Below are 20349 nucleotides of genomic sequence, written 5' to 3'. Positions count from 1 at the left end.
GTTGAAGGTGAAACGGATGTTCACATCCGTTGAAGATAAAAGGGATGTTGACATCCGTTGAAAGTGAAACGAATGTTGACATCCATTTTATTGGAAAGACAAATTAGATATGAAGTAGTGCATGGAGCATTTGGTGGTGGTGGTGAAGGGAGCAACACTCCCACTTGATGATACGAGAACAATCAAACCATTTATTAGGGCTCAACATATGCTATCCTCAAGGGCAATGTTTCTTGCACCTCCATGATTTTAATTTGCACCTCCAAAGATATGATGAAATGTCCACTTTATCCTTAATGAAAAAAAATAATATAAACCAAATTCTTTCATCTCCCCCAACTTCATCTTCTTCCTTCCCAGCTATTGCACGGACAAAAATGATCATGAACTAAGAGTAACTTTAACAGGGTATCTAAAGTTGTAGATATCTTTAAAAAATAGTTCAGATTCTCTTGTTTCATTTGTATGTTGTTCAATTACCAAAATTATGCCAACAAGAAATTATGTGAATTCAAGCCTGAGCATTGATAATCGTTTAATTACCCCATTTACCTTCATCCATACATGCAGTATGACACATGAAAGTTTGTATCAGCATAAGTTGCAAGTTAGTAGTATACATCTGAGTTTGAAGCAAACATAAACATACAGATACACAGACTAAACAAACAAACAAATACTACATCAACACTACAATGAGTCTCAAGCAACAAAGAATTTATGTCGGTCACTTCCATGCTGAAGTAACAATTAAGTTTTTGTCTTCCCACCCAAAATGAAGTGCTCCCTTTTCCTCCTTTATCTTGAACCTGTCACAGTACTGTGTAATTATGAGTTTCCTAATTGCTTCTCTAACATTTGTGCTCATTGGACATGGAGTGAAGCCAGCCATGGTCAATCTTGCCCTCCATTTTCCGGCAACTTCGTACCGTTCTATTCGATCCTCGCCCTCACAAGCCACAATGTTGACAATGTCCTTTGCCAAGCATTGCCTTTCAACATTCATCCTGTCCTGGCTCTCCCTAGGCAGAGTTGCATCAAGAGTGTCAAACACAGCAGAGTAGTAATTGTATGCTTCAACAAATCTTTGGAGAAAAGGGGAGGTGTTGGTGTTCATGTCCTGCTCCACAATTGTCACAAGTTTTGGATTCAAGCACTTAACCATGCGAAGAAGTTGGTCTCTCTCGTTCACTGTGGATACAGTTTCATCACGCATGTGATGAAGCTGGAATGCAAAGTTCACTACAAGTGCTTCTCCCGGACGACAATTGAGCATTGATGGTGAGACAATTGAGGTCTTTGAAGCCACTGCTCGAAACTCAAATGACAATCCAAGTTCCTCTGCCAGCTTTTCAAGCCTTTTTCCTATGATGTTCATGCCACCAACAGAGCGCTGCACAGTCTCAGGATCATCCACCCCAGTTAATCTCACATGAGGTCGCCTACCTGGCATTGAAGCAAGTGCTTGTATTAGAGTTATGTACTGTGTTCCTTGGCTGATGTCAAAGTCTATTATGTGAACCTTCTTTTCATCTCTAACAGCCTCAACTATAGCACCATTTGCAGCGATGAATCCGAATTTAAAACACGGGCAGACCTCAAATAGGATCTGCATAGCTGCAAGACGATCTGAAGAAGGAGGTTCTTTGCATCTCAATGCTTGATAGATGCATTTTCCGGATGAAGCAACGCGAGCTGCAAGCCCTTCCACCATGTAGGCTGCAATTCTTTGAGAAGGTTCCCCCTGAATTGAGACCATTTGCCTGAGATTGTTTATCATAGATTTGGCTTGCTCTTCATTTCCTTCTGAAAGCGCTCTAGCACATTCATAAAGTAATTGTTTGGGGGTCTGGGGTGAGTTCTGTGAAGTTTCTTTGGTGGTGCTACTTATGCTGCTAATATTGGAAGAATCAGAGGATGAGGACTCCTTTGGTGAGTCATGAAGTAGCATACCTTGAAGTGGATTGGCCCACTCAGCCATGTCAGGATCAATGTCCATGATTTGGGCAGTCTCAAATATGTCTTCCTCCTCCTCTTCTTCATCCGAAAACAAAGCCTTCTCCAATTCTTGTAATTTTAATCTCATTTCACCATCAAAGTCAAGGCCATCAGGGCTCCTATTTTCCAGAAAATCTGATTCAAAACTGGACTGATAGGCATTGTGATGCCTTGTAGACAAGATACGACTGTCGAACGGGTTATTAACAATCACAGAAGCTCCTGAACTAGCTCGGAGAAGGTAAGAAGAGTCAGGGTGAACTGAGTTTCCTGATATGCTGGAACTAGACGGTTCTATCAGTTCTTCTGATGGTGAATCACGGAAGTACTTTTCATAATTCTCACTGGAGTAAGAATCTGTGATATACATGTTTCTGTGCTTATCCGGAACAAAATTGTGGGAGGACAGATCAGGTGTAACATCAGTTCCCTTTAGTGTGTAGAGCTTGGCATTCCTATATGATGCATCAGCCAACTCTGTAGATATAACCAATGACATAGTTCTCCTTTTATTCACTCAGCTCATACAAAATTTCAGTCTGCACCCAAAACATTACACAGATTAGTCAGGAAGATGCTATAAAATCAGCCATCAATTAAAACTACAAGGCTTTATTTTTTCCTCCCTTTCCTACCTTGAGAAATAGTAAAATGAATGCTCACTGATGAAATCTCGTTGAACCTTCTAGGATGTCTTCGCTGAGATTGGTGAAACAAAAGGGAAAACAACAATATTAGAAAACATTTTGATTTAGAACACAACCGATCTATAAACATATGAAGCAACTTATTAACAAAATTTAATAATTGGCCATCATCACATAAATTTATATGGAAGATAAAGCTTCACCTTGCATAGCAAAGAATTTCGTTCTTAAAATAGTGGTTTCACACAATATTTGGGACAACAACAACAGCAACAAGAACCTTAACCTGCTAGGCAAGGTCGACTACATCACACGATGCTATTCAGGTTGTTGAAAGACAAACATCTTGAGAGATACTATTCACCAAGCAACACAGTATTTGGAAGAGAAAAATATATTTAGTTTACACCCATGTGTACAATCTAGTGAAATGACTGCAGATGCTAACTGGATTAAATCCAATCACATAACCAAGCGCATTCTTGAAATCGAATGAAAATACCCATGAAATTAAAACTTTTGTATTGATCGATGATTCTTCAGACATTAATCTTATCTGACACTAAAAAAAAGGACTCATACATATATTGACAACAAATTTGCCTTTTTAAATAACTAGAAAGCACAAAAAACGAGTATCTTGGTTGGAACAAAAAATTGTGATTTCAAAAGTATAAGACTTCCAAGAACAGTTAATCACTCTGTGTTTTTTATATGTGAAACTAAAGGGTTAAAGAATCCACTGTGACGAAACAACGTTATTTCAAGACAACAAAACTCCCTTCCAAAAACTTTGTTGCAAATGCAGGAAAAGAAAAAGATGAAGGAGAAAAAAAATATATTTTTGGGGAACCAACCCTTGACAGGAAAAAGCTAAATACTCCCTGGAAAAAACACTGAATTCAGAAACTAGAAAGCAAAGACATTTTTTCTCCACTCTTGCTTTAATTCAACTTACAAAAAACACAAGAATTGCAACCGATACCTGTTATTCGGAACCACCCAATTTACAAAAATTGAACCACATAATCAATATTCTAGAGGTAGAAGAAATCAAAGAAAGGATAAAGGGTACCTGGTGCAACTTCTGGCAGATGAGGATGATGATGATGATGCTCTTGGAGACAGAGACAGAAACCCGGGTAAGGCTTTTGACCAAGAAGCAGAGAAATTTGATTATAGGCAACCCAAAGGGGCAAGCAAGACAACCTCTTGATGTCTCCTTAATATATTAAAAAAAAAGTTTCCTTAGGAAGGTCAGATTGGTGGAATAGCAACAAAACAGATAAACAAAAGATATGTTGACAAGGTACTTGAGAATTGATATACACAACCAATAAAATCTAAGAATAATAAATATAGACGTGGACAAAGGAAGAAAAGATAAGAAGACTTTTAAGCTTAAAGGTTCCAATGAATTAAGAATTGTGGTAAGTTAGGAGCAATTGAGCAACCCTAGTAAGAAAATAATATGAATTATAGTCTAAAGATGCCCATTTGTTTATTCACTATATATGATAATCATGACGACAATCTTAGCTTCTGGAACCGAGTGAAAGTGGTAAGCAAGTGGAAAAAGAAATACAAACCCACCTAGAATTAACGAAACTTCTTGGAATTCTCTGCAACTTGTCTATCAGCCGAAGACATTGGCCACACGAAACTATGATCATTCAATGACAAACGTACCCATCATAGACGGTCCAAGCTGCACAGAATGCCATTGTGGGGTTCACATAATCAGCAACCATGTGTGGCAATAGTGTCTTTTCACTATTCTCTCAACTTCAACCCTAATGTGAAAGGGTTGAATGATTCTACTACCTTGGCTCTCAAAGAGGGTGAGAATCCACATCTTTCCAAAAAAAAAAAAAAAAAATCTCATAGGATTTGGAAATTTTAGTAAAATTGTCTTTAAAAGGTGTAGAAGTAGAATTTACAACATAAATATATAAAAACATTCTAAGATTTTAGAATACTTAAGTCCTATTTGGAAAAAAAAGAGGACTTTTTGAAATAGACGCGTTGCCACATGAGTTTTATTCATGCGTTTACACCCGATCCATTTTTGGCGAATATACCTTTATCGGTAATTTATGTTTTGGATAAATTTAACATTTTAAAGTATGTTTAATTTCATAAATCAGTAAATATCATTTTAATTCTAAATTTAAGTATAAAAAATTGAGACAAAGTTTTACATTAAATTTTTAATTTCCATTCAAGTAAAAGTATTTTAAATCTCAAATATTTAATTATGAAATAAAATTATCTAATTGTATATTACTTGTACCTAAGTGAGGATTTAAGTATGGGTTTAAGGACAAATACCAACTTTTACACACAATCATTCAGAGAGATCAATTAAAAAAGTTGTTATTTTTACTTTTTGTGTAACACGAAGTAATCTTGTTCACATATGAATTGGATACTTATTAGTTTCAAATAAAAACAAGTTAATTTAACTTTATTTTTTTAAAGCTAAAAGTTTTGTAATATAACATAATCTATTTCGAATTAACTATATAACCTAGTTTACTTAAGTAGATTTTATTTTGTAATTTATTTATTTGCTTTTATATTTATTGTAGTCTAGTTAAAAGCAAATTGACTTAACAACCATATATATAACATATATATGAGTACTAATAATGTGTTAACCTACTTCACAATCATTAACTAGTGAAATAATATTACAGGAATATTAAGTGAAAATCAAAGTGATAACTTGAAAAAATAAACAAATTAAATATTTAAATATTTAAGTATTATTGAGCATGTTACTTTTGAAAGAGATAAAATGTGTTAGCTTAGATAATTAAAGGATAATAATGTTTTGACAATATTTTAACACCATCTCCGTATCATGTGATTGATCCATGTTGGTGTTTATTATTATTATTATTGATTATGGAGTAATTTTGGACTAATCAGATAATGATACGTAGATAATATTAAAATGTTGTAAAAGAAATGTTATCAAAATATTATTATCCATAATTAAAAGTAATACATAAGTATAATTATAATGAAAGAATGAAAATTATGTAAAAGAAATTCAAGGACCATAGTTACATTTAGCTAAAGTACAAGAATTTTTTTAAAAAAGATAATAAACCGAAACTAAAAATTAAGTGAAATACAGAAAACAAAATTATTAAACCATTAATTCTATATATTCATTAAATTTGAGTGCAATATCATTTGAAGGCAAATAGTCCACTTTAATAACTAACCGTGTTTTGTGTCAAAACTAATATATTTTATTCAAATATTAATTGTTTTCAGTTTTACTAATTATTACAATTTACAAGACATGTTGAAGTTTTCTATTCATTTTAAGAATAAAATATAGACCCATAATTATTTGCTCATCTCAGTCTTTTCACATAAAAATGTTAGAAACGCGCTAGAATCACACGCGTGGGACTACCCAACATAGCATTGTAACACTTTTTTTTTTATATCTCAAAATGTCGTGTGAAACTTCAATAGTGCCTTCTAGAGATGTTAAAATGGGTAACTCGGCCCGATCCGACCCACCACGGGTTGATCACTTAGTGAGTTAATCCAACCCGGCTAATTTATTAGCGAGCCAAAAAAATTCAAACCCGATCCGACCCACCACGGGTTGGTGAGTTAAACGGGTTGGCTCATTGACTCACTTAATTAACTTTTTTTTCACCTTCTTCTTCTCAGATTCTTATAACATGTTACTTTGATGGATCAAATTGAAACAGTAATAATTGAACCAATTGATATAAAAGAAAATGAAACAAAAGAAATACATTGTTATATATATTCTAAGCTATCAAGCGTAAAATTTTGCCAATTTAAATTAGTGAGACATACAAGAAACTACATATAGACGTTAACAAAAATATATAGCACAAGGTAAAATTGTCATGCTTGTAGATATGTCTAAAAACAAGATAAAACAAATGATATATTCCCGAATTATCCAATTTATAATATTATCTATCTATTAAATTAGAGTCCTGAATGGATAAATCCATAGTATTATGCTCTCTTGAAACATCTTCTTTATCTTCATCTATAATATTATCCAATCTATAATCTTAGGGTTTTATTTGAGAAGGAGAACTTTTGGAAAGACAGCAACGCGAAATGCTCTAATGCTAAGTAAATGTTGTGCATTTTGAATAATTAATTTAATTAATTTGATTTCAATAAAAAAATAGGATTTGAATAATTAATTTAATTAATTTAATTTAATTAAAAAAATAGGTGGGTTTGTGAGCCAACCCGACCCACCACGGGTTCAATCCGTGTGAGCCGGATTCTTAGTGAACCGGGTCAAAATTGGCTCGCATAAAAATTTTGCATTTTTTTCCAACCCAATCCAGCTCAAACTCGTGGTGAGCCGGATTGGCTCACGAGTTTCAACCCATTTTGATGACACTGCTTTCTCACTCATTTTCACTTTTATAATTTATATATATTATTGGTATAAAAATCATTTAAATTTTATTAATAATAACTTTGACCATATCTCTCCGTCCAATTGTATTCTTTTCATAATTTAAATATGAAATTTTAGATTTAATATTTTTTGTTCAGTTTCACTACCACACAAATAATACAGTTAATTTGTTGATAAAAACGTTATACAAATAACAAATTTTACATATCTAAATTAAAAATATTCAAAAATAATTAAGTAAAATTTAAAATATCATCATAATAATTGTTCCGGTAATTCAATACTTACACATTATTTAAATATATTTTCTTCCTTTAATTTCAAAATACATAAAATTGTCAAAGAATTTTATATTCTAAAATAAATAATACTTAAAATGATGATTGAATTTGAACAATTACAAAACTAAATAATAGTGTTAAACCACTAATTTTCTTTATAAATTTAACTCAAATTATTAACTTTTTCATTTTCTTTCCAATACCCATTACGTTTACTTCTTGGATTGGTACAATATGGAGATAGACTTAATTGTGTCATCAAGTTTCAATTTAACTTTTGAATAAAATAATTAAAAAAATGTTCCTTTATTTTAAGTTGGAGAATAAAATAAATAAATGAATGCAACAATGGGAACCAACTTTTTAATACCTAAAATTCCAAGAGTGGAAAATAGAAAATAATAATTGAAGGTTTGGACCAAGTCAAAGGTGTGCAAACCTAACATTTTCCATTTCAAACCTTACTTGTTGTCACCAACACCAATGTTGGTGGGTAACGTTGGACTATTTTCTTTCCCTTTTCTGCTACCGCGTGAGATCTTGAAAGCGAAAAGACATAAAAGCCCTCATACCCTATCACGTTATTCTTGAATAAAATATGAAACAATGCTTCAACATAGAAGTAACATCTTCAATAATCAAACTGCTTCCTTCTTGCAATTTTCAATTTCAACTCATCTTAATCTTATAAAATGCTATATCAATACACTTTTGATTTTGGTTGTTATAAATATTTAATTACATATTTATCTTGTATTAACATATCATTTATTTTTTTAATAATAACATAAATTGTAGAAAAATAAATATTTTTAATTTCAACTTATCTTGTATTAATGTGTCGTTTAATTGTTGAAAAAATAATGTTAATGTAAATTTTTAATTTTTTAATAATGACATAAATTGTAGAAAGATAAAATATTTTATGAAGTCTTAATTTATTATTTATAAACTTCACTAGTTACATTTTTTTAACTTTGTTGGCAACTTTTCTTGATTTTATAAAATTTATATTCTAATTAATGTTTTATTTAATTGTTCACAGAAATATATAATCTTTTTAAGGCAAAATTATTTTTTTATTCTTGTAAATTAAAATTTAAAATGCAATATAATATTAACATATTTCAGTGAACAATATTTTATAAAATCAAATTTTACACTTATAACCATGTATAAAAGTAATGATTGATCTAAATTGTGTTTAATAGATAATCTGGAAGAAAAAGATTAGTCAAACAAGTATTTTTTTTTTCTTGTGAAAAAAAGAACATAAGATTACTTACTAATATAGAAGTGGTGTTCAGATGATCTACTATATATATTTATTAGGTTTAATCATCTTAACTAATTTATATTATTTCTTCAATCTTATTTGAGGATTCATTTTCCTCTGGAGTCTACATTTTTATTTAATTTTATTTTTTGAGTAACATTTTTTAAAATTTAAACTGTTTTCATTTAAATTTAACTATTTTTTAAAATTAAATAAAACAAAATCATCTAAAATATATTATATTATGGAAAACCTTTTGGGTGTAAAACATTTGTAGTGATACTAATATATATATATATATATATATCCTGCAATGAAAATTTAATTGTGTATATGAACATTATTTAGTGGGAGGAAAAAATGAAATACTCTATCCAATGGATTTAAGACTTGTAGTGTGAAATGAATCAAACATGTAATCAATCACTCTCGTGTTATTCATAGAAATTGTAAAAATTGAAGTGATTAACATCCACACAAGTTATATTTATTAGTAATTTAGTCTTTATCTTTTTCCTCTATCTTATCCAAACCACCAAAACAAGAGAGCTGGAATTCTAAGATAGGAAAATAATTGACGCAAGAATTTTAAAGATGAGATGATTTTACTCGTTTGCTATTGTTTATTATTTATTATGTTTGAGTTGTATGATTAGTATAATCACCCTTTGATTTTATCTAACAGATTTTCATTATCGCATTTTCAAAGTGTGTAGACAGGTACAATGAATATTCTCACAAACTTTATGACTAAGTGCATATCAATGTTTTGAAAACCAAAATTTGATAAGCCATCTTTTAAATCATATTAAGTTAATTAAGAAAAATAAAACCCTAATTGGATTTTATCTAGTGAAATGATCTAATGTCAACTTAATTTTTTATTTATTAAAAGTTGTAGTTATATTTAATGTTTGACCAAGTTTTAAATAATATTATCTCTATAAAAATATACAAAATGTTGGGTTTTTTAAACAAGGGACCCAATGTGTCCATTTCAAACAAAGGAACACAAAATGCGGCTTAAAAAAAACAAAGGAGAGAAAACTAAAACTGTATTCCATTTAAATTTAAAATAAAAATAAAAATAAAATGGAACTAATTTTATCATTTTCTTCTTTATCTTAGAAACATGAGTTAACATGGAGAGGACGAAAATGGAAGCAAGCTTGTTTTCCTCCTAAAGTCTATTTTACCTTTTTTTTTCAAAAAGCTGATTATGTTTTACTTTTCCTTTTATAAAAAAAATAATCTTCTTAAACTTTAATTGAATTCTAATTAATGGAGATTATAATTATTATTAAATTTAAGTTTAACAAATTACAAGTTTGATTTTGAATGTTATTAAATAATTAAGTGTAAAAATAAAGTTTTGTATATCACGTCACCTCAATCGCAAAATATTAAGTTTAGTCTAATAGACATAAGTTGTGAGTGGACTTATGCAAGCACAGTTTAAAATGTGATTTTTTTTATAGACATAAGTATTAAATAAACAATAAGTATATTTTGTCTTATAGAGGTAAATCTTAACCATTTCAATGTCAAACTTTAATAAATGCTTATTTTATATTTGTAAGAATTGTACATTTTTTCATTCTTGTATGAAAGATCTCCTAGCGTCTTGCCAACATCAAAATATCATATAAGGTATGTTGCAAGATAATGCTTCATGTGAACAACTTTTTTGGAAAAAAAGTAAAATGTCAGTATTGCAAAGCTAGTTATTTATGTCAAAAATGGAGAGAAGCAAGCTACCTAAGCTTGTGAAGTTTTATCATATTCCATGTGTTTCATTATTTTAAAGCATACATACATTTAAGAAGAAGTAGTAGCAAAAGAAAATCCTTATAGATTTGTCAAATTAGTCCATTTTAAAGGACTTGACTCTAACCCACAAATAGAGATAAAAAAAAGCTTACAAGCATAAAAGATCTTTTATTAAAAGATTTCACAAGATCAAATATCCATATAACTCATGAACTAGGATTAGTCCATGACCTTCTTTTAATGTGTTAACTATTTTATTCTTAATAATATATTCATAATAAAATTAAAAGTTTTTTTATTAAGTTAACATATCCACTAATCGTCATGTTGTTGAATCAAATTATGCAATTGTATTAACATCTAGTTTCTTATTTTTCTTTATAAAATTGTTATATTTTTATTCAATTTTAATATACAAAAATATTTATGTTATATTAGAATTGTTTTATAAAAATAATAACTTATTTGATTTTTATGGATTGGTTTTGAGAAAAAAAACCATTTCTTTTTAATTAAATTAAATTAAAATATGCTTATTATATTTTAGATATCAAAACTAAAAATTAGTTAAAAGCTTATTTATATGTAATCTTTTTAAATATATCAAAATAAATTCATAAAAACTTTCAAAACACGAAAAATTTTAAAGAAAATGTCTTTTTGCAATTGTATCCAAAATATAAGTAATTTCTGAACTTATAAAAAATGGCTTACTTTGAACATTTTTTACTTATCCGCATTTTTAAGCTTAAACAAAATCAACATATATTATTATATTTTCAAGTTTTCAAAATCATGAAATTATGTATCTAAAATATGGTTATAATTAAAAAATTATTTTGAATAGTGTTTTATAAAACCAATATTTATATATTCTTTAGGAATAATAGATTAGAAGCAAATATAAATTAACTTTCATTGTTCAAAATTTATACAAAATAATCATTACACTACTTTCTATCAACATTGCAAAAAGATGTTTGGAGTGAAAAATAAGAAAAGAATATTAGTAAAATATCATGGAAACTGGACAGAGATTGTAAAGCAAATGAAAGGAAAAATTGAAAATGCATATGTGTAACTTCGGGGCTTAGGACTTTTAAAAATCCCCCCATTAAGTGCTGAGCCATAGCCACTAGTGTTGAGCCATGGAAGTAGAAAATACAGGACAACATATTTTAACTTTTTGGCTAAGCATAACAAACTATAGCACTATAGTTCAGCCACATGATAACAATTATTTTATGTGTTTTTATGTATATATGTTCATAAATAAATTAATTTCTTCATAACTTTTACCTTGTTTTAACCCCAAGTTTGATATGTTTTTATGTTTTCTTGAATTAGTATATGCTTGTTTTTCCTTTAGTTTCTCTTTAGCCCTAAACATCTTTCTTTTAGTTCATTTTTCTTCTTCTTTAGTTCCTATACTTAAAAGGAGACCTTTTTTTTCTTAGATAAGTTTTAGTATCTTGGCATTCTAATACACATCCTAATACACATTTTTGATCATTTTTAGTACCTATGCCAAGAAAAAAAGAGAGTTAAAAATGCCATATGCTTAATTACTACTAAAATAATGAAAAAAATGAGTTAAACATATTTTTCATCTTCCTATTTAAAAAAATATGTTTTGTTCTTAAACTAAATTATATTTTATGAGTAATGATATTTTAATTTTAACATTACAAAAAGACAAAATACATTCATTTCATACTCTAAATTAATAATATTTTAACTATATTTATATGCTAATGATTGGTATATGCAACGAGAGTCTCTTGAACCAAGTTTTTTCTATGATTTAATTTTGAAATGTAAGTTGTTTTTAAACGAAGCCAATGTGATTTTAAAAGTTAGAATCATAAGGAAGGGAAATAGTATATAACTATCTCAAAAACAATACATTGAGAAACTTCTTGGAAAGTTTGGATATTATGACTTTAAATCAGTGAGTACCCCTTATGATACTAACTCTAAATTAAAGAAAAATAGTGGAGAATCTCTTAATCTAGTATACCCAGATAATTGGGAGCTTATTGCACTTAATGAGCTTTTGTAGTAGGTAGATTGAGTATGTATACTCCATGTCCTAATAAGGAAAATTGAGATGTATTTAGTAGATTTATGAGGTACTTAAAAAGTTCAATGAATTATATCATTGATTATAGTGGATTTTTCGTTGTATTAGAATGGTATAGTGATGCTAATTGGATAAGACAAACTTGGGATGGTGTAATTACATGAAGATCAACCAAACAACCAATATTATTATTGTTATTGAAATGACTAATAGTGATGTTGAGTGGTTGAAAAACTTAGCAAACATTTCTTTAGGAATGAAATTAACCCATATGTGATTTTGAATCGACAATAGTTATAACTAAAAACACTTGAGACATATATATTTGAGACATAATATAGTGATACAGTTTCTGAGGAATGAAATTATTTCTATTGATTATGTGAAGTTACGAAATCTAGCAAATCGTCTAACAAAACCCTTAGAAAGAAATATGATTTTAGAAACATCGAGGACAATGAGACTTAAGCCACTTACAAACAAACAAGTTATGGTAACTCAACCTTATTGATTGAAGATCCCATGAATAAGGTTCATATGGGGAAAAATAAGTCATTTGTTAGTTCTGATAGCACTAAATTGATTTTGAGTTAGTTATATCTATTCCTATGACGTGTGTGAAGTTGTTAGAAACTGCATTATTAAGAGGTTAAATGTTGTAATAAAAATTTTATGTGGTTTAACAATGTTAGTTTAAACAAAGTTTGTAATGATTTTCATATCCTTTATGGGTGGTGTATGATTTGCAACATACATTTGATAAAATTACCTATAAGAGTGTCGAGTGAGGTGTATTATGATTGATAAAATGCTGGTTCATATAACTTGCTATACAAACTACATTGTGTGTTGAGTTTTTCAATCTAAGGTTGGTTCATATAGCTTGCTATATCACCTTTGATGCATAACGTCTAACGCTCAACGTCGGATAACCAAGTACCCAACATTAAAATTGACTGGTGGCAATATTGTAAATAAAATCACACGATTGACGTCTGTTGGTTAGAGGAACAAACGTTAATTACCTTTTTGAAGTCTGTTGGTGAAAGAACAGACGTCTTTTAGTGTTCAAATTCATAAAAAATTAAGCGCAAAGATATTTTAAGAGACTCATTAGACGTCGGTTGGTTAGAGGAACATACGTTAATTGCCTTTTTGAAGTTGTTGATGAAAGAACATACGTCTTTTAGTTTTCAAATTCATAAAAAATTGAGTGCGAAGATATTTTAAAAGACCCATTAGACGTTTGTTGGTCAGAGGAACAAACGTTAATTGCCTTTTTGTAGTCTGTTGGTTAGAGAACAAACATTTTTTAGTGTTCAAATTCATAAAAAATTAAGCGCAAAGATATTTTAAGAGACCCATTAGACGTTTGTTGGTTAGAGGAACAAACGTTAATTGCCTTTTTGAAGTCTGTTGGTCAAAGAACAAACGTTTATTGGTGTTCAAATTCGTAAAAAATTGAGCGCAAAGATATTTTAAGGGACCTATTAGACGTCGGTTGGTCAGAGGAACAAATGTTAATTACCTTTTTGAAGTTTGTTGGTCAAAGAAAAAACGTCTTTTAGTGCTCAAATTCATAAAAAATTAAGCGGGAAAATATTTTAAGAGACCCATTAGACGTCTGTTGGTCAGAAAAACAAACGTTAATTGCTTTTTGAAGTCTGTTGGTCAAATAACAGACGTCTATTGGTGTTCAATTTCATAAAAATTTTAGCGCAAATATATTTTAAGAGCGCGAGAAAGAACACTTGCTTCACTATATGTTTGTGTGCACTTTCTTCATTGCAGGTCGAACGTCTCTAGGGAAGCTTTCGGCAACCACCAAAAGTAATGTTTCTTCCACTTAACACAAATGTCCGTTAATTAATGACTTTATGTATGATTTCCTTTCATTTTAGCCGATTAGTTTCGTGCATATAAACCATTTGGAGCACCTTTGAGTTCTTTTTTCCTCTTCGACGATGGTTGTCTTCTCCTCACCCTCACAATGACACCAGTCTACTACCTCACCTTCACAGTTAGTTTCATTTTTTATTTTTTATGTGTGTTGGTTGTTGCATTTTCATTGGTTATTGCACTTTTCTTTGGTTACTGTTTCTAAAATTCTAGAAATTTTTGTGGTGTATTCTTGTGTTGTATATTGATTTTTCATGGTTTCAGTGAAAGAAAATATTGATGAAAAATTTTAAAAAAGCCCATAAATTGACGTATGTTGTTCTTACAACAGATGTCAATTAACGTCAGTTATAAATGCAACAGACGTTAATTGACGTCAGACATAGAGAAATATCTGACGTCAATTTGCTCTATGTCAGACGTTGGATTGTTCTATTCTGACGTCAATTGACGTCAGTTAATGTCGAATTTTTTAAATTCGACGTCAATTTAACGTCTACCAATATGACGTCAGTCTCGAATTCAACATGATAGGCCGAAAAACACCGACGTTATACGGTATTTTTGTACTAACTTTTCGCTTTTTTTATTATTTGAAACACATGGGTTTATTTATTAGTTCTGAATCCTTAGAGAGATATAAGAAGTTCTTGTTGTATCCTATGAGATGTGCGAATACACGGTAGATAAATCCTTAAGGGTAATGATTGTAAACACTTTAAGAAGTCTGACTTGCTTGTGATTTTTGTTAGCTTATACAACAACATCCTCCTACATCAAGATTAATTATATAGAACATTGTAAAACTTCGTTTGTTACCTAATAAACACTTAATTGTATGTTGAAAATGATGTTTTACATTTGTAAGATATAAATATAAAGTGGATATATAATTAATTTAGAAAGGAAACACAATTTTTAAAAATAATTCCGAAACAAAAAGAATATTTAATCTAAAAAAAAGTTTAATGTATGAGGTTGTATGGAACATACAGTTTTGCTAAGCTTGGGTTAGTAGTTATAACCATTGATATTTGGAATATGATTCCTCTTTAATTTACCATTTTTTTTTCCTTTTTCTCAATTTGTTCCTTATACTCTTAAACGGTGGTGAATGAAGTGCATTAAAAGACATATAATATTTTTTATGAAATTAATTAGTATGCGAATGTTAGTTAATTTTAGGATTGATAATAAACTTCATTTTAAGTGGGTTAAGTTTTAACTCCTTCTATTATTTTATATTTTTTAAAATACAATTTTCATTTTGTTTAATATGTTAGTTAATTTTAGATTGATAATAAACTTCATTTTAAGTGGGTTAAGTTTTAACTCCTCTTATTATTTTATATTTTTTTAAAATACAAATTTCATGTTGTTTAATATGTTTCAAGGAATTTATTTTTGTATTTTTATAAAAAGGGTTAGATTGGTCTCCCAAACTTTTGTTAATGCTTTTTTGTATGTTATTTTTCGTGATGGCATATAATTAATGAATTTTTAAGTGTGTAACTGAGATATTAAGATTCATAATGATATATAACATGTGTTTATAAAAGATATTAAAATAGAAATTAAAAATAAAAACTTATCTACAGGAGGCAAATTGATAATTAAATGTATTTGTAATTAAGTAAAAATGAAAGAACTTTTAAAAAATTTGAAATACGTTAATTGATTTTAATTAATGTTTACTTTTTTATATTTGTTTATGACATGTTTATTCTAACTGACTTACAGTTATTTGACTATTTTTTTTTTCCTTAGTTTGTATAAAAAGACAGTTGTAGCTAGCTAGTATGTTGGGCCTGGGCACATCGAAATCTTCTTAATCTTTTCCATTTCACAAAAAAAAATGAATAATCTTTAACATTGACAATTTGCATTACCTAACCAAGGAATTTAAACACTCATTCAGACTAATATTTAATATTTAAACCAAAGTCGTTGAGATTAAGAAAGGAATCCCAAGGAAATTATGTTACAACGTCAAAGGGTGCTTTTAAAGGTCACACGAAGCAGAGTTAGTGTTTTTGCCTGCCATCCCACGTTTGTTTATGTATAAATTTTAGAAATAATCTTTTTAATGAATTTTAAAATTTATTGAATAAAATTTTTTTTAACGAATTTTAAAATTTATTGAAATTTTTTTCAAAAATTTCAATAAATTTTGAAATTTGTTTGAAAAAAAATCTTTCAAATTTGTTGAAGGAAAAAGAGAGTAAAATATAAGATTTTTTGAAACGTAGAAAATAATTTTTAAATTTAAAAAAAATGTGGAATTGCATGAAGAAATATAGAGTGGTGTAAGAAAAAACACTACGCAGGAGTTTTGTTGTGTTAGAAGTGGAATTGTGCATTTGTGCCTTTTCCTATTATGGGCCTTTTGAATCAAATGGAAATTCATTTGTGTATGGAATTTTCCTTTTTCCATTATTCTTAATATCATCAAACAATGTTAAAGAATTATTCTTTTACAAGCGCAGCTTAGGTTGACATTTGCTAGTTTTAAGTCAAAGTCTAAACTTTGAATTTTCAACGACATTGAACCTTCAAATTGGAATATAAGTAGTTTGAATTTATGTTATTATTTGCATACATTATGGTTCTATTAAGATAACAATCCACCTTTAAGCCTAGATTTTTTTCACAGTTTTATTTTTAAGACATTTCGTTTGTTTTCACATAAAACACTAATATTTTGATTTCCAAAAATACATTAGAATAATCAATTTAAAATATGAAAATTCATCACATTTTAATCTTTAAAACATACACTAGAAATACTAGAGTGAAATAAGGTCAATTGACTATGAGTCACAAGTTAAATTATTATATTGTAACTTGTTTTGCTCCATCTAAGTTGTCGGTGAGCTGAGTTAAACCAACCCATTAATCTATTTTTTTTAAAGTGTATTAAAAATTTAAATTTAAAGTTTATAATCTTTAACATTTTAAGATTTTAATGTTAAAAAGTGAAAATTTACGTTTATTGTCAATTTATTTTATAAACTTAATTTCTTTAGTATTAATAAAATTAATATTTAAATAAAACTTAGACTAAATTATTAATACACTTTAACCCTTTTAATAAATTTTTTATTTAAATAAAATTTCTAAAATTAAAAAGTTTATTCAAATTTTGACAAGCTAAGTGCCAATTCACTCCTAGGAGAAATGGATTGAGGCGTGTAGTCTTTTCAGTTTAGTGGACCTCACCTCATCCATTTTTGGTGAGTTTTTGTTCCCTCCAAACGTAGTTGTAACAAAAGACATATTACTAAATATTGTTTCTTTTATTAAGTTTATATCCACTCTAAAGAGTGACATTATATATAATTATATAATTGAAAAAAACAAAAATAATTTTATCTATACTTATATATATTTACATTTATTTTCAAATTTTTCCTTTAAATATATATTTTTTAATTAATATAATTTTTTACCAATTTTAATATTTTCTTAAATTTGACCATTTTTTTTATTTTACAATTTTTTTAAACTTAATATTCTTTTAATTACAAATCTATCTATAAAATGAATAAGAACAATTTGCAATACAATTATAAAACTTATTTATATTTAATTTTATAATAATAATAAATTTATTATTTTTCATTATCATATTTCACTTGTGTTAAAATAATATATGTCTATTTTTCGTTAAAGATAGATACCAAAAATTACTTTATTTACTCCAAATTTTAATAAATGACTTTGTGTACACCAGGAGATAACTAAAATATTTTAGAATAATTTATTATAGCCTAAAATGTGGTAAATAAGGTGAAAACAAATAAATAAGTATTATATTATTGCGCCTATTCCTCTTATGCTAGCTCTTAGTTATATGTTTCACAAAAATATTTATGAATTATTTTCAAAAGTTTTAAAAGAAAACGTTAATGTATTATTGCAAAAATATTTTAAAATATTTTAGAAAACCTATTCAATTTTCATTCGGAAGCTAGCGTACTATTTCAGAATAACTTTTATCACACTAAAGTTATTATACAATGAACAATTGTTGTTTAGATTTCTCTGAAAGTTTGGTAGAATGTCTTATTATTATATTAAAATTATACAATGGACAGCTGTTTTCACATTTCTCTGAGAAGTATCATAAAACAATGATTATTTGTAAACTCTGTCGTATTATATTATTGGATAACAATTCTAAAACAACATCGTCTTAGTCTAATTTTCAAAAATGCTACCAACACTATTTTACACCATAGTCATCATGGTTAAAATTCTAGTCTAAAGGTGTATTTTTACAGTAGTGTCTGTCCCAGATTTATGTCATTTTTCACATTACTAAGTACTTGCATCTCGTTAATCATGCACCAACCAATGTCAAAATCAGTTTAATTAAATAATAGAATATGTATAAAAATATTAATAAAATATTTTAGTTTTTATAATCTGTTATAATTATATAATAAAAAATGATTTTTTGTGAGTTGTTTGTTTGTCATAAAACCTAAAAAGCTGGTTAATAAATATAAAAATACAAAAAGAAAAAGAGATAATAAATATAACATTCCATCTCATTATTAGTTGTTATAATTATAAGTTAATTTTAAAAAATTTCATAAATTTATATTAAATTATAAAATTTGTGTCCAACATCATTAAAATATAATTTTATTAATTTTTATAGTGTTCCAATTAAATAATAGAAGAACTTGTAATTTTCCATCAAAAATAAAAAAATATAATAAATACATATGGTTACTTATTAAATATTTTAGTTTTTATTCATGATTATAATGATACAAAAAAAAAATGTTAATCTTTGTTCTTAGCTTTTTTAATCATGTATACTAAAAGTTGGTTGATAAATATAAATTTACAACTGGTTAAAAAGCTAAAAAAACATTATATTATATTATATTATTATTATTATATTTAGAGAGACTAAGGACCAAGAATATGAAGTAGTAAAGAAAAACCTTTTCAACTTTTCCCGAGAAAAAAATATGCTATCAAAAGTATTCAGACTTTGTGGGCTGAGACAGATGCTATTGTAAAATGTTTAAAACCTCAGCCACTTTAGTCTCCAAAAAAAAAACAATTTCAGCCAAACAATAAGACTGTAAAACAACATAAACTTCTGTAATAAACTTACACAAGGTGTAACTTAAAAATCAAAATTTTCATTCTGACAAAGTAAAATTATAAAGTTCTTACCATATTTTTAGTGTAGAAGCTGACAAGAATAAAAACCACAGACAAACAATTTTCTAAAGCGTATAATTATTGTCCTTAAAGATTTATCTGCAGTATATTGCACAAGTACCTCAGGATATTCACAACAAGAACTTCTCAGAATTTTTGATGATCTCAAAACTAGTAAGAATCTCTAAAAAGAGAATAAAATAAACCTAAAATATTTTTAGGAAAAGAAGAAAAGATAAAGAATGCAACTAAGAGAAGAGAGAATGAGAGAAGAGTGGTTTCTGATTATGTATTTTAGAGTGAATGAAGTGCTCTATTTATAGAGCTTGTGAACCAGGCCCATGATCCAAAATATTTGCTAAAATATCTCCTAGAGAAACTAATTTTTTAATAAAATAAGAACGTTGCAAAGTTTGTAAACTAAAAAAGATGTTGGCAACAACGTGAAGCACGAGACTTGCTTACGAGTGGTTTTGACCATTTGGAGTTGCAACGTTCCAACGTTTCTTGCGGAACGTGCACAACTAAACCAACACTAGATATTTTGCAATATCAGTATAACAACACTGTTTTTATAACAATCTCCCACATATTTCAAAAAATATATATATATATATATATATATATAAACGAAAGAGAAAAGAAATTATTCTGGGTTTCATAAGATGTAATGCATCAGAGTTAGTATAACAAGCTATATGAACTAGTCTTAGATCAAGAAAATTAACACACAATAGTTGTTATAACCAATGACACTCGACTTGTAT

At 28.2% G+C, this 20349-nt stretch overlaps 1 protein-coding gene across 1 annotated transcript; it reads right to left on the bottom strand.

Moving 5' to 3' along the window:
- Window positions 1-572: 572 nt before the first annotated feature.
- On the bottom strand, window positions 573-4126 carry LOC108338457 (scarecrow-like protein 1). Its single transcript, XM_017575354.2, has 3 exons — window positions 3721-4126; window positions 2634-2697; window positions 573-2537 (listed from the first exon to the last, which is right to left on the bottom strand). Exon 3 carries the CDS (start codon window positions 2495-2497, stop codon window positions 728-730), a length of 1770 nt encoding a protein of 589 aa, XP_017430843.1. The 5' UTR covers window positions 2498-2537; window positions 2634-2697; window positions 3721-4126; the 3' UTR covers window positions 573-727.
- Between the last annotated feature and the right edge of the window lie 16223 nt (window positions 4127-20349).

The sequence above is a fragment of the Vigna angularis genome, chromosome 7 (genome assembly GCF_016808095.1).
Source record: "Vigna angularis cultivar LongXiaoDou No.4 chromosome 7, ASM1680809v1, whole genome shotgun sequence".
Classification (NCBI taxonomy): domain Eukaryota; kingdom Viridiplantae; phylum Streptophyta; class Magnoliopsida; order Fabales; family Fabaceae; genus Vigna; species Vigna angularis.
The sequence above is the reverse complement of the archived record's forward strand: the minus strand, read 5'-3'. Positions and strand labels throughout refer to the sequence as shown.

Excerpts from the sequence above, each read along its gene's own strand:
- LOC108338457 (XM_017575354.2), bottom strand. The coding sequence starts at position 2,497 with ATGTCATTGGTTATATCTACAGAGTTGGCTGATGCATCATATAGGAAT.